This window comes from Corylus avellana, chromosome ca1, assembly GCF_901000735.1.
Source record: "Corylus avellana chromosome ca1, CavTom2PMs-1.0".
In the NCBI taxonomy this organism is placed as follows: Eukaryota; Viridiplantae; Streptophyta; class Magnoliopsida; order Fagales; family Betulaceae; genus Corylus; species Corylus avellana.
In genome coordinates this window covers 489,830-503,350 of record NC_081541.1, presented here as the reverse complement: position 1 = coordinate 503,350, position 13,521 = coordinate 489,830, and the positions used below count along the sequence as shown (strand labels likewise).

Genomic DNA, 13,521 nt, shown 5'->3' with positions numbered 1-13,521 from the left:
CTATGGGTAGAAAAACCCAAAATCGATGAAATCTTCAGCCTCTCGATGCTTGTCGACGCCGGCAGCCCTTAAACGACGGTGACCTTTCTTATGCTTCCAATCCCGTTGTCGCTATGGGTAGAAAACCCCAATATTGATAGACCTGGGATTTCTTAGGGATTGTGGCGCAACAACTCTACCCAAAAATGGAGTCCTCGCCTCTGCCCAGAAGTCTGCAATGTTGGCTAGTCGTGCAATAAGCCAATAAGGTGCACAGTGAAGAGCGCAATGGGAGATGGGCCACACTGTTTTGGTTGATTTTGGCATGTCTTGCCATTATGAATGATGATGGTGCACTGGAAATTTGGTTTTGTTTGCAGCGCCAAACAGAGCCTTCGTCCTCATTTCATTTAGGACTTCAAACAAACACCCCATGTCCTACTCTTTCCTTCCTACTCTCTTTTCATTTTCAAAATTCAAATTTTCAATCAACTCCATGTGTGAGTGTGACCCATTAGTTTGAATTTGCAGCTGCCTAGCAGTAGCAGATATCTGTGTGTGATGCATTTTTGGTCAAAATTAGGCTGCTCCGAAAGAGCTCTAATTAGGAAGTCTGCAATGTTGGCCGCGATGCATCCGGTGAGATTGATGTGCATTGCGAATTTTATGTTTTTGGGCCATTTTATGGTTGTTTTTTTTTTTTAATTTTTTATTGTCATTTTGAGTTGTAAAGAAATTCAATTAATTCCATAAATATGTTAATTGTAATTTGGCACATTCCCTGGATTATGATAAATTTTCTAGAATTGTTGTTGGCATGTATGACTACTTCTGGTTCTTTCAGATATAGTTAGACCAAGTTTGGTTGTAAAGATGAATTTGCCCACACAATTTGTGCACTTCAATTATATTTCAGGTTGCGGACTGAATCCCGAAGCATGAGGAAGCACCTCCTACCGTTGCATATCACTGGTTGGATTAATAAGTGTTAAACAAGAATGACTTTAGTGCATCACTCTTCTTCTTTTTTTCTTTTTCGTTTTTCTTTTTTATTTTTTATTATTATTTTTTTTTGTAACAGTGCATCACTCTAAAGTTCACACTAAGAAGGAAAATAACTCTAAACATAAAATGATCATAATTTCTGTCATAGAGAAATAATGTTGTAGTTTTAGAATTGGAACTATTAGTACTGACCATTCTTGAAATTACACTGACAAAATGAGCTCTAACTTAACAACAGACCATTCTTGAAATTTCAAAAAGAAATAAACCAACCTCAAAAGCTCTACACTGACAAAAAGAGCTATACCTTAACACCAACTAATGGTTAGGGAAAAAAATTCACCAACCTCAAAAACTCTACCCATGTTGCAATCCATTACAAATTACAAAAAGAGCTCTACACCAACTAATGGCTAGGAAAAAAAATTCAGCAGAGTCATGTCATGGATGTCCAAACTTGTAAGGAGAGTTGAACTACTCGCAATATCCTGCAATTTTTCAAATGAATTAATAATTACAATAGTTATTAGCACCAACATTATATATGCCTTGAATAAACATTCAAATAAAATCAATTGAAATGAAAGAAAGACATAAGAAAAAAAGGTGAATATCGGTACCTGGTTTGAATGACAATATGACAAAGGATTAGAACTATCCACTCTATGCATCGATGAAGTTGTACACTGACCCTATTTTAGTTACACACTCATTAATAAATGAAACTCATATTAAATAAGTACGTAACATGTATAAATGTGAAACATAATATAAAGTTTATAAATGTGAAACATAACATAAAGTTGTAAGACTTACATGTATATACTGATTTGCTTGTGGGGGAAGATTGTTGATACTTTTCTTCTTTTTTTTAGCTACTTCAGTACAACTTTTAATTCGACGTCTTCCCTTGCAACCTTGCATCTTTTTTATGCCTTTAGCACTTGTGATTGCCATCTCATCTAATGGATTTTCTTCCGAATTTTCAACTTGGCTAGGATCAAACTTCTTTCTCATTACATCTTCAATCTTTTTGCTTAACTCAGCATAGTTTTCCAATGCTATATTGTATGCTTCTTCACATTCAGCTGCTCGACTGATAAGCTTGACATACATGGGGCACAAAGACCTATATCGATTTGTGACTTCTAAATTAGTGTCTATTATTATTTCATGTCCATTGAAGTCTTGCACGATCTCATTCCTTGCATTTTTGGTCCACCTCTTAAGGATGTACTTCTCTGGAAGTACCTTGATATTCATAACATCAAGAATTTTTAAAGCATGACCACACAAAATTCCACATCTCTCAAAGTTTCTACAGCTACATGAAACATTGTTTTCTAAAGAATTCCAAATGACTCTACGATCCTGAGGCTTATCATAAAATGACACTATATATTCATGAGATGAGTTTCTTTCCACATGCTCCTTAACATAAGCTCCTTGGAACTCTTCATATTGCTTTTGAAACTTCAAAAATGGTCGAGAAGTATAAATCTTTGCTGCTTCTACCAACATAGGTGATGACATCTTAATTTTTGGTAACTTCTGTCTTAAGTTATACTCCGCCAACAATTCCTTGTAACGCTTATTATTAAGTAATCTTTCAAAATGTGTGAAGAACTTTACAATATCATAATCTGACTGTAAATAATTCTTCAACCCAGAGTTCAAACTTTCACTTAATTGTGTAGAATTTATTCCTGCAGAAAAAGACATCTTGACATATGCTTTAGCCCATTTCTCTTTCACTTCAAATAAACGTTGTAGCCAAGAATTTTCACGTACATTGTACTTATGAAGCATAGCATCCCAAGCAATGAGCAACTCATCTTTATCTTCCCAAACTTTAAAACATGCATGGAGATCACTTTTAAACCCATTCTCATTTCTTAACAAATGACCAACATGTTTCAAAGCATTTTGCATTAAATGCCACGTACACAATCGATGGTAAGTATTAGGCATCACCAATGATATAGCTTTTGCCATTGCAGGATCTTGATCGGTAAAGATTGTATTTGGCTTTTTCCCCGACATTGACTCAAAAAAAGTTTCAAACAACCATCGGAAGGACTCTATAGTTTCATCGTACAGAAGTGCAGCCCCAAATATCACAACCTCTCTATGATGATTAAACCCAACAAACATTGCAAGCGGTCGATACTCCTTATTAGTTCTATATGTCGTATCAAAAGAAACTACATCACCAAATAACTTATAATCAATAATCATTTGCGCATCTGCCCAAAAAATATTTGTTATCTGTTCTTCTGCATCCAATTGTAATGCATAATAAAATGAGAAATTCTCTCGCTTTTTCTTTTCAAAGTATTTAAGTAAACCTCCTAACTCGCCATATTTCAACTCTCGTTGTCGTTTACTGTGAAGGTAATTCTTTTGATCTTGCTTGGTGTAACCAAGAACATCTCTTCCACCGGCTTGCCTACCCATAAGCTCATACGAATCTTTCAATTTTATACCACTATCTTCAGCCAAATCGATTTCCAATGCGTGTACTTGTGAGATCTTCCTTTGTGATGGCATCATGTGAGCACATTGTGAAACATGAAGAGCATGATTATGATTGAGTTCAAAACTATGTATATAATATTTTTCATTATTCTTACCAAGTCGAATTTTCATATGTGCTTGGCAACCTGTCCTTGTTTCAGCTCGCTCATGTGTTTTTTGACCATCTCTCTCCCATTCAACTTTAAATCCTTGTTTACAGCATACAAATTGTCTTGAAGTCACCACACCGTCTACCTTTCTTTGATTACACCAATCTTTACGAATACTAAATCCACAATCTCGTCCATACTCATTATAAAAGTCGTATGCCTCTTGTTCTGAACCAAACTCAATGCCTACCTTTGGCATATAATCTGTAACCACATTTTGATCAATGTTCTTGTTCGTCTCTTCCGTGTAACTATTCGAAAAATAAATCACAAACCATAGTCATTATGAGTCTTATAGTCATTGTATGCATATTTTATAGTCATTGTAATCACAAACCATAGTCATTGTGTGTTGCAAAATATCTCAAAAAACAAATCCATTGCGAGTATTATAGTCATAGTATGCATGTTTAAAAAAAAAAAAAAAAAACCGATAAAAACTAATCTTTCACCCAAATACTGAATCTCTGGTAAAAAAAAAAAAAAAACAAATACAACCCTTCCATAGGAAAAAGTAAATGAATCTTTTGTAGAACGTATATATATGACACAAGAAAAAAAAAAAAGAAAAAAAAAAGAGAATCTTTTGTAAAAAATAAATAATAATAAAATACATCTCATAAAAAAAATTCTAAAATGAAGAAAATTATACACAACATGACGACAAATACTAACCTGTCAGGAGAGTGATTGACTACCTCTGTACTTGGAAAGAAAGAGTCCAAGGTCATGGCTTTTGGAGTCTTCAGTAGGGCCGGCGTTGATTAAAAATTTTTTGGGTTTTCTACCTTTAAAGAAGAGAGATAACGTTTCGCTGGGGAGTACTTAACGGGCATCTTCCTTGCCGTCAATTTTTTTTTTTTATAAAAAAAATCACTGCAGTTTTGGGTTCTTTAACCTTTAGGAAGATCTGAGCGGTCCTTTTAAACTACCGCACGGGAGAGCTCTTCATCCTAATCTTGTTATGAGGGGCAATTGAGGCTTTTGAGAAATTCAAAAAGGCAAATACTAAAGAAAATGACCAAGAACAGGAGGCCATGCATGAGCGTCTTAGAAGATGACAAGCCCTGGAAGGATGCTAAAAGGTGAATTGGGACACGGCAGTAGATTCAATCACTAGACGCATCGGCAAAGGAATTGTAGTGAGGGATTATGAGGGGCTCATAACCACAGCTTGTAGTTTGACAAAAAATTTGGAATTTAGAACCGGTGGCAATAGAGGCTCTAGCAGGCTAGCAGCCTTCCATGCGGCTGAATTTAGTAAGGATATGGGGCTTCAAAAGGTTTTTATGGAAGGGAATGCCTTTTAAATAGTGAATGCCGTGGAATCCCCATAACGAAATTAGAATTGATTTGGACAGTTAGTGGCAAACATACGAGGGGTACTAGATTCGACGCACAACTGTTAATTTTGTCATATTAATCGCTAAGCTAATTCTGTGGCACATGCCACATGACTTTACTAGAGAAGCCGTTAAACACGCCATAGATGAGATTTGGATGGAAGATATTCCTCCTTGTATTTGTGATATTATTTCTTAATTTATAGCAAAGTGGTCTTCTTTTTTTTCCATGATTATGAATGGAAGTATTGTAACATCTACTTTGATGTTAGCCATACTTTTATGTTCTCTTTTCAAAAAGAAAGAAGAGAGAACATGAAATATTATAACATCTACTTTGATAATCAGGGGCGGAACTATGTACAGCAGTGGGGGGACGAATGTCCCCCCAAAGTTTTTGAAATTTTTATTAAAGTAGGTATATTTTATATATTTGCTCCTTAAATTTAGAAATTTGTCCCCCCAAATTAATTTTTTACTCCCTTGTGTTTATCTGCTGCAAGACTTTGTTTTTAGCTTTCATTGTTGTTAATTAACTTAAATATTTTCGGGTTTAGATTCATTCATTTATTTGGCATTCTTTCACTTGTTAGTGGTAATAAGTAACTATAGTAAAATTTTAACAAAAATGACTTGTGATTTACTATGAAATTATATCTTACCATATGTATCTATGTATTCGGTAAGTGCTATTATGATCACGCCCAAATAGGATAGCCACAATTAGTTTCTCCGGCCTATCATTTTAATTAGAAAAAAAAAAAAAAAATCGTCCCCCCACACTCAAAATCCTGGTTCCGCCCCTGTTGATAATGCTAGTCAATAAAGACAATCAAGATGGATGGTGGCTTAATTAGCTTCAAACGCATGTTCAGCATCCATTTGCAACATTAGCGAATCTAACGTTAGAAGATGGAATCATAGTATGTACATCCGCGTGACATATATTGTCTCTTATTTGAAAATATACATGGTTCATCATATCATCAATCGCATACATCTGGTTCAAAGAGACTAACTATTATTGCCTTTTCTTTTTTCTTATTTTAATATATCAATTAATAGATTTAGAAAAAGATCATAAACTGTTGTCTTATTCTATCAAGCTTAATGCTTTGCACATGACCCCACCGAGAGAGAGAGAGATTCATTCCCAATTTTCTTCCACCCCGCGATGTAGACTTCTTTTAGTGGAGACTGGAGAGGGACCAGCAAATATAAATAAAATATGCAAGGCATGTGATAGCTAGGGGTGTAAACGAGTCGAGCTTTGGCCCAAGCTCGGCTCATTTATTTTTGGGCCAGGCTCGAGCTCGACTCGAGCCCGACTTTGCTGCTCGAGCTCGGCTCGACAGGGTTGGAACCTTGTTCGAGCTCGAGCTCGAGCTCGTCAATTTTGCTTGAGCTCGAGCCCAGGCTCGAGCTCGAGCTCGACTGTTTGTTTTTTTTGTTGTTTTTTTTTTTTTGATAATTTAAGTGTATTAGATTACAAAAATCATCCATACAGAATATTTTGCACCTTAAAATACTAAAGAACATTAACAAACATAACAGATTAATGTCAACCTTACAATTAAAACTAACAAAATCAACTAAAATGCTAAAGAACATTAAACAAACATAACAAATTAATCCCAACATTACAATCATCCATACAGAATCAACTAAAATGTTAAAAAACATTAAACAAATATAACATATTAATCTCCACCTCACAATTCCATACATAAAGAACTAACATAATCAACTAAAATTTTAAAAAATAGTTATTAATGATAACATATATATATATGCACATATGCATAAATAATTTTTTTTTTTAAAAAAAAAAAAAAGCTATATAATATATTTGTTATTATTGAGTAAATGAGTAATGTTGATTATATATTATTATTTGTTACTTGATAAAAAATATACGAGGCGAGCCTTATACGAGCCGAGCTCACGAGCTGCTCACGAGCTTAGCCGAGTCGAGCCGAGCTTGCTTCGTTTACTATTCGAGCCAGGATTTGTGTTCACGAAGCGCTTCATTTAATATTCGAGTCGAGTACGAGCCGAGCTTATGCGAGCCGAGCCCGAGCTTGCTCGCGAGACGCTTCGCTCACTTAACAGCCCTAGTGATACCCAAGAAAAAGACATTCTCACTCAAAACCTATTAGCTACGAAATTATTGATTTATTTATTTATTTAATAAATATTTTATTTTACGTGTGGTTTTAGATTTTTAGGCCCAACACCTATTAGATTTAATTGAAATTAAAAATAATTACAGAGAGAGACGGGGGACTCGTTTTCTTTTTGTGCTGCAGCTAGCATCAGCTTCAGCTTCATTTGCGATAATATGCCGAAAATAGAAAATTCATGTCGTTTTCATTGCCTTAATTAATTTCTATCAAGTTGGTAGTGCAGGCCACGTATGCAATTACATATCCATATAATTGTATTTACTTGCAAGGCTGACGTCAGTTTCTTAAACTTGTGATATTTTAATTGGTTGAATGTGAGCCGTCTTTGTTGTTTCCCCCTCTCATAATTTTCAAAGCTCATCATCTTTTTTGAATTTTTCTGACGGTAGAGGCCAGGTGTTGCCTTTATTATTATTTTTAGCTTCGTGCAAATGCACATGCCATCAACTTGAATAGAAACGCCGGCCAAAGTTGACATGATCACCCAACCCAACACTTAGAAAGACACCCAGCAAAACAAATCCTAAGAATACAAATGGAATTTTCGAGAATTCTAGCGGAAAATGAGAAATAGGACCACAAGTTTTAAATTATTTAAAATTATTTATGAATTATGCAGGTAAGTCTCGCACTCTAAACCTGGATTAATTCCCAAGCTCCCGGTAACTCACTATGAGTATAGATGGGTCCCCTAGTATGGACCATGTGTTTAGCCAAGCTGAGTCATATTGCACACAAAAACATAAATTATAGCTGGCTGCAGGGAAAGCATGGAATTTGGGTATGTCTAACAAATCTAGCTCTTGTTAGATTGGTATTTTTAATTCACAGTACATTCTCTCATCAAAACCAGTCAAGCGAGCCACCGTCACTCAAAAGAAAACTAATTTTCCAGTGCCAATTCATAGTTTTTGTCACCCTAACATAAATAATTGTGAAATCCAGATGGAAGGGGGGTTAAAAAATGAAATAGAACAACTCGAAATTACTAGTCTTTCCATTGAAGTAAAAACCACTTAAAAAAATATATGTAGCACTCCAAACAACCAACAAAAAAACATTAACACGCATCACCTGTACATAAGGCCTCTCTCAGTGATGTCTTCTTGAACATGAACCTTTTAACTAACAAAAACGATATAAATTCATTAACACCCACCTTTATCCTTTTTATTTTTTTTTTGGTTTTATTTATGCTCCAATCTAATTCTTCTAAGATCCAAGAATCAGCAAATAACACACGCATTCGGATCCTCCTCTACGCTTCTGACAAAGTAATGTGGTTGAGCCCAATGAGCCGGGTAGGAGGCTTGGTAGGAGGCTTGGTAGGCCTTCAGAAGCTCAGCGTAATCATCCTTCTTTTTGTCATCCTTCTTTGGGTCTTCTTTCTTAGGCTCTTCCTTCTTCTTCTCCTCTTTTGCTGGTCCAACAGATAATATTTCCGTGGAGCAGAGTTTCCTCAACTTGCTGACTACATCAACCGGATCGATGTCACCGATCACGGTCAATTTCTGGTCCTTCGTGTCCATGGAGATTGATTCCACACCTAAAAAAATCATTACAGAACCAGCCAAATTTGTCAGTTTTTCATGCTTTAAGATCTGACCTTTCTTTCTACAAATCAAGGAAAATTCAAGAAATGGGTGGTTATTGAAACAGATTTTCCTTCAACTTTTGAACCCCAAATAACATTTTACATTAAGCATAATACCAGAGACTACCAAAGGACAAAGGGGTTATAGTAGAATTAGAATCAGGTAAAATTGCTATACCTTGAAGACCAGAGACTGACTTCATGCCCTTTCGCTTCGCTTTTTCATCATGGAAGAACACCTTCAAGATCACTTTCTGTCATAAAAGAAGATAGAAATCCATTAAGATTTAGATATCCAAGAATAATTGAAGGGAAGAAGAAAGAAAAAAAAAAAAAAAAATATCCCACCAGAACCATCACATGATTAGGGAACCCAATAAAGTTTAGTCATCAGAAAGATCAAATTCTCATCAATCGTGCAAGCATATACTATTTTTCACAAAATGAAACCAAAAAAGGTTCTAAAAAAAGCAGCTTTGTACTCTACTACATGTGTGTGTTTGGCTGGAAAGAAAGAAAACTTTGAGGCAAAAAGTGAGATTCTCTTACCTTCATTTCTGCAAAGTGTTTTGTTGAAGGTGCAGATCAAAAGCAGGAAATGGGAAAATGGAGAATATTGCAGAATATCAGAGAGAGAGAGAAGACTGAGATGAGCTTGGTGAGTTGGGAAGAGGCCCATGAAGGGCCTTTATATACCATGGCCAAGGGGTGGCATTGAAGAGAGACTGCTGACTGGAACAAGTCAAGTCTCCGGTCAATAAATCAATACGAGGGAGGGGGAGTCCAGCGGCCAACATCGAAACGACACCGTTCGTAGTACTTATCATTAATACACTTTCTAGACTACTACTTTTTCTTCAAGCCATCTCAAAAAGGTCGTTACCGGTTTCCCGGAAATAACCAAAATCTAACAATTTTTTATTTTTTATTTACATGCCAAACCTCGTCGTTGTAGTGTCAACTAATTGCGCCGGTAAAGTTGAGTATGCTTTTTTGCCTTCTATCTACCCACGTTGCGACTTGCGAGCTAGCCCTGAACTCTCAAGTCAAGTCAACGGAACAAACATACGAACTTTCCCGGTTGGTATGTTTGGTACACTGAAATACAGTGGTACTATCGATTGATTTCCATGGAGCTAAAATTCACCCCTTCAGATTTGAACACATTTCCAATTTCATATCCAATATCCACCTAACCTAATAGTTACACAATGACGAAGGGTGTTTTTTATATATTTTTTTTAATAAAAAGGGAAAAAAGAAAATGGCATTTCATTGGCGAACCTTTTTGTTTCTCGCACTCAAAATGGTCAAGAACCGACACGTATTGATTACGAAAATGAGTGATGCAAAGAGATCGAGACTTGTTGACTCCTTGTTTTTAGTATGTAAGATAAATCAGTCATATTCATCCAAAAAAATTTTAATATCTGGGAAGGATATCAACAACATACATCTCAATTATTTAATTAAAAATTATAGTTGAAATTAGAAAAGAAATAATAGACTATTGAACATTTTTATTTTTTATTTTTTATTATTTTTTTACTGCGTTCGGCAAGGAAGTATATGGGGGCATGGGCATGCCTCGCACGTGCCATGGTTTTGACCAATTGTTGCACGGTGTCAGATTGTGGCGGCTAGGCTGCATCAGACATCAGTTTTCCTACCGTTCACACCTAAAAGCCATCCATTCTTTTGAAATTATTGGAACGTAGCACTGTAGCAGTAACTCTTTCGCATTGCAATTTCTGGGAAAAAAAGGAAAAGAAGAAAATATATATATATATATATATAAAATTAACAGAACAAGGAAATGGAACAGTTTCATTGAATGTTTATTTTGTCCGATTTCGAAGGGAATCCTTCAACCCAGCAAAACATGATCCTTAATCTGTAACTTTATAATTAGGGGATTTGGCATTTTAGCCTAAAAATCGACAAAATTGCAGTCCATGTAAAAAATGGGAAAATAGGCGTTGTTTAAGACTCCTCTCGCAGCTGAAGTTAGGCTTGTCTTTTTGGGTCACCAGTGGGCATCCAATTCGCACCATTTGGCTCTGGACTGAATCTTCTGGAAATCCTTGCGCTAATTTCAGGTCCAGCGAAGCATGATCCTTCTGAACTTTATTAGGGGATTTAATTAGCTTTATAGGCTACAAATCGACAAAATTTGCAGTCCATATTAAATACAGGATTAGGCTTTTGCCTAGACTCCTCTCGTTGCCCAAGCTAGGCTTGACTTTTTGGCTCTCCACTGGGCACCCACAAATCATTGGAGTTTGTTTCTGTTAGACAGCATTTCCCTGAAACTTCTTGCAATTTATAAAATTTGGAGAAAAAATATGAGAGGAAGTAGAAGCTCAAGGTGCTCGAGGAGGTGGATCCGGCACCCACTCGCTTATTCTCAAGAAATTAGAGGCGGCTCTTCCATTACATCAATTCGAAAGTTGCTTAAGGCTGCCAATAAAATATATATATGGCCCCTAAATATTAATAATATAATTATAACGATCTAGGAAAAATACATTAGTCACATTTGAGTTATCATTCAAAAATGATTATACAATATTGTAGGATTATTTTTATAAACTATTCATTCTATGTGAACTACTTGCCGTCTTCTTAATATGTGACTGGAGTGTTATAATAATTTAAGGTCCCTCCTGTATTAAAAAAAAAAAAAAAAAAGGTTTAAAGCCCTAATTATGTTTTAAAAAATTAATAAATATTATCTAATTAAAGTCCCAAGTATGGTGAAAAAATGGTTGCATAGAAAAAGTTTAATGCCCAAGACTTTAGGGAGACTACAAAAATTAAAAAGATGAAAAGCCACATTCATGGAAATTCAATGCCTAAGATACTTGCAACAATAACCCAATGCAGTATTCCTTATCTATGATTTCGTTTTTTTTTCTCAACTTGTCGTGATTGACTGGTTGGCCATTGTTTAATTTTGAGAAAACATACTGTCACATGCAGTGTACTGCATCAAGTAATGCCATAATGTACACCCACTTGGGAGAAAATAAATATCTAAATTTGTCATTAATGAGTAATTAAGTTGATAGTTTGCAAAAAGTTATTTAAAACGTGATATTTATTATCATAATTAAAGATGTTTTAGATTTATTTTCAGAACAAAAAACTTTTAAAAGAAGTTTTACAAATAGAATAAAGCTAGTGTTCATATAAAAAAGAGTTGATTATTTTCCAAATACATGTATTGCTTATAAAATTTTATTAAGAATACTTATTACAATTGCTTTTACATACAGATTTTTTCAAAATTAACGTACATTAATTGATAAAATCTTCTTAAGATAAATATTGTCACAATTAGAAAGATTAAATTGATAAATAAGAGATGTTAAAAAACTTGAATATATAATAAGGTTAGGATGAAGAGAGGTGAAGTGTGGTTAAAACCCCTCATGATTGTGTCCAAGTCTTGGTGAGAAGTGGAAGATTGCTCACGTGAAACGTTTAGAGCATGTTGTTTGACTGATGGATCCTACTTGTTGTTTACGCTTCAAACTTCACTTCCCTGATCATTTCTCATTTCATCGCTAGCTTCTTCTTTCATTTTCTCTCTAACTAAGAATTATCAAACAAACTTAAAAAAAAAAACAGAGAAGATCTATCAAACACGTCAAGGGTAGTAGTCAAAAGATTTGTGTGATGCTGACCATTTAGCCAACAGGTAGGCCCTTCGATTAGCTTGCTTAGCTATTGCTTCCCAAGCTGAAAATTTTGCATGATTGAGAATATAACTACAAAAAAACTACTTTTTTTTTTTACTAGTGTTTTTTGAGGTGTTATGATATCTGATATGTTAGAAATTTTTTTTGACATGACCTTTTAACATATATTGAAGGTTAAAAACGTAGAAATCAGTAATTTTTTTTTTAATGCTCTCTCGTATAGACCACTCATTACACCATGTAATAATGGGATTTATATCTACCATCTTTATCTCCGAGTATCTTGTTAGAAAAGCTACCAAATTGGTTGAAGTGACGTCATGATAGTTATGTAAGCGCAATCGTAATTCGTATTTCGTGGTGGGGGGGGGTGGAATGCCGCGTTATTAACGATGGAAAAGACACAAGTGCCCTAAGTTTTGCAATTCAATATATTTTACGACAGTATTTTAGTTGCTCAAATTGCCCAAACCTAAGTTACTACGACCGAGAATGAGATGAGTCCAAAGCGGGTCTCCGGTCAATGTCTAAGTCGTGTATTGGAAGTTTGCTTTTTTCGCACGTGAAAGGAAAGCAAACCCAAGTTGTTCACGGCCTTGTAATGGCAGGTTCCATGGAAGCGTCTTCTATGCGGAATACTTATTTTTAGAAATATAATTAATAATGTTGAATTAATAGTTATTCACGACAACACATCTATTTTTATTGGAATAAAACTAAAACTATTAAAATACTCACATTTTATGATATTCCATTTGTTTAAGAAGGTAGAACTCCCGCGATGAATTCTTGCTATCAGTAATCTCTAGTGGCTAGTGGATATATAACTCCGACGACCGGAGACAGATTCTAAAAATAAAATAGTGTAGGTATTTTAAAGAAAATATAGTCTATTTTTAAAGGAATATCTATTATTCCTCTAATTTTTTTTAGAGGAATGGCTATTCAAAAATTAAAAATCATACCAATTAAACTATGGAATAATTATTCAATTTTATGGATTTACTCCTTGTACCACATTAT

The 13,521-nt window shown here is 34.9% G+C and overlaps 2 protein-coding genes across 2 annotated transcripts; both read right to left on the bottom strand.

Annotated features, from left to right (window-relative positions):
* Positions 1-4,402, bottom strand: LOC132189231 (protein FAR1-RELATED SEQUENCE 5-like). Its single transcript, XM_059603862.1, has 3 exons — positions 4,347-4,402; positions 1,801-3,922; positions 1-111 (listed from the first exon to the last, which is right to left on the bottom strand). Exons 1-3 carry the CDS (start codon positions 4,400-4,402, stop codon positions 1-3), a joined length of 2,289 nt encoding a protein of 762 aa, XP_059459845.1.
* A 3,768-nt stretch (positions 4,403-8,170) lies between these two features.
* On the bottom strand, positions 8,171-9,502 carry LOC132163607 (heavy metal-associated isoprenylated plant protein 39-like). Its single transcript, XM_059573961.1, has 3 exons — positions 9,344-9,502; positions 8,973-9,048; positions 8,171-8,746 (listed from the first exon to the last, which is right to left on the bottom strand). Exons 1-3 carry the CDS (start codon positions 9,347-9,349, stop codon positions 8,427-8,429), a joined length of 402 nt encoding a protein of 133 aa, XP_059429944.1. The 5' UTR covers positions 9,350-9,502; the 3' UTR covers positions 8,171-8,426.
* Positions 9,503-13,521: the final 4,019 nt, after the last annotated feature.

What these genes read in the sequence shown, in the direction of transcription:
- LOC132189231 (XM_059603862.1), bottom strand. Translation starts at nt 4,402, where the DNA reads ATGACCTTGGACTCTTTCTTTCCAAGTACAGAGGTAGTCAATCACTCT. An exon ending in GTCAATCACTCTCCTGACAG is followed by an intron (nt 3,923 to 4,346) that starts GTTAGTATTTGT and finishes TTTTTCGAATAG; the next exon opens with TTACACGGAAGAGACGAACA. An exon ending in AAGCAAATCAGTATATACAT is followed by an intron (nt 112 to 1,800) that starts GTAAGTCTTACA and finishes TTCTACCCATAG; the next exon opens with CGACAACGGGATTGGAAGCA.
- LOC132163607 (XM_059573961.1), bottom strand. An exon ending in GTCAGTCTCTGGTCTTCAAG is followed by an intron (nt 8,747 to 8,972) that starts GTATAGCAATTT and finishes TGATTTTTTTAG; the next exon opens with GTGTGGAATCAATCTCCATG.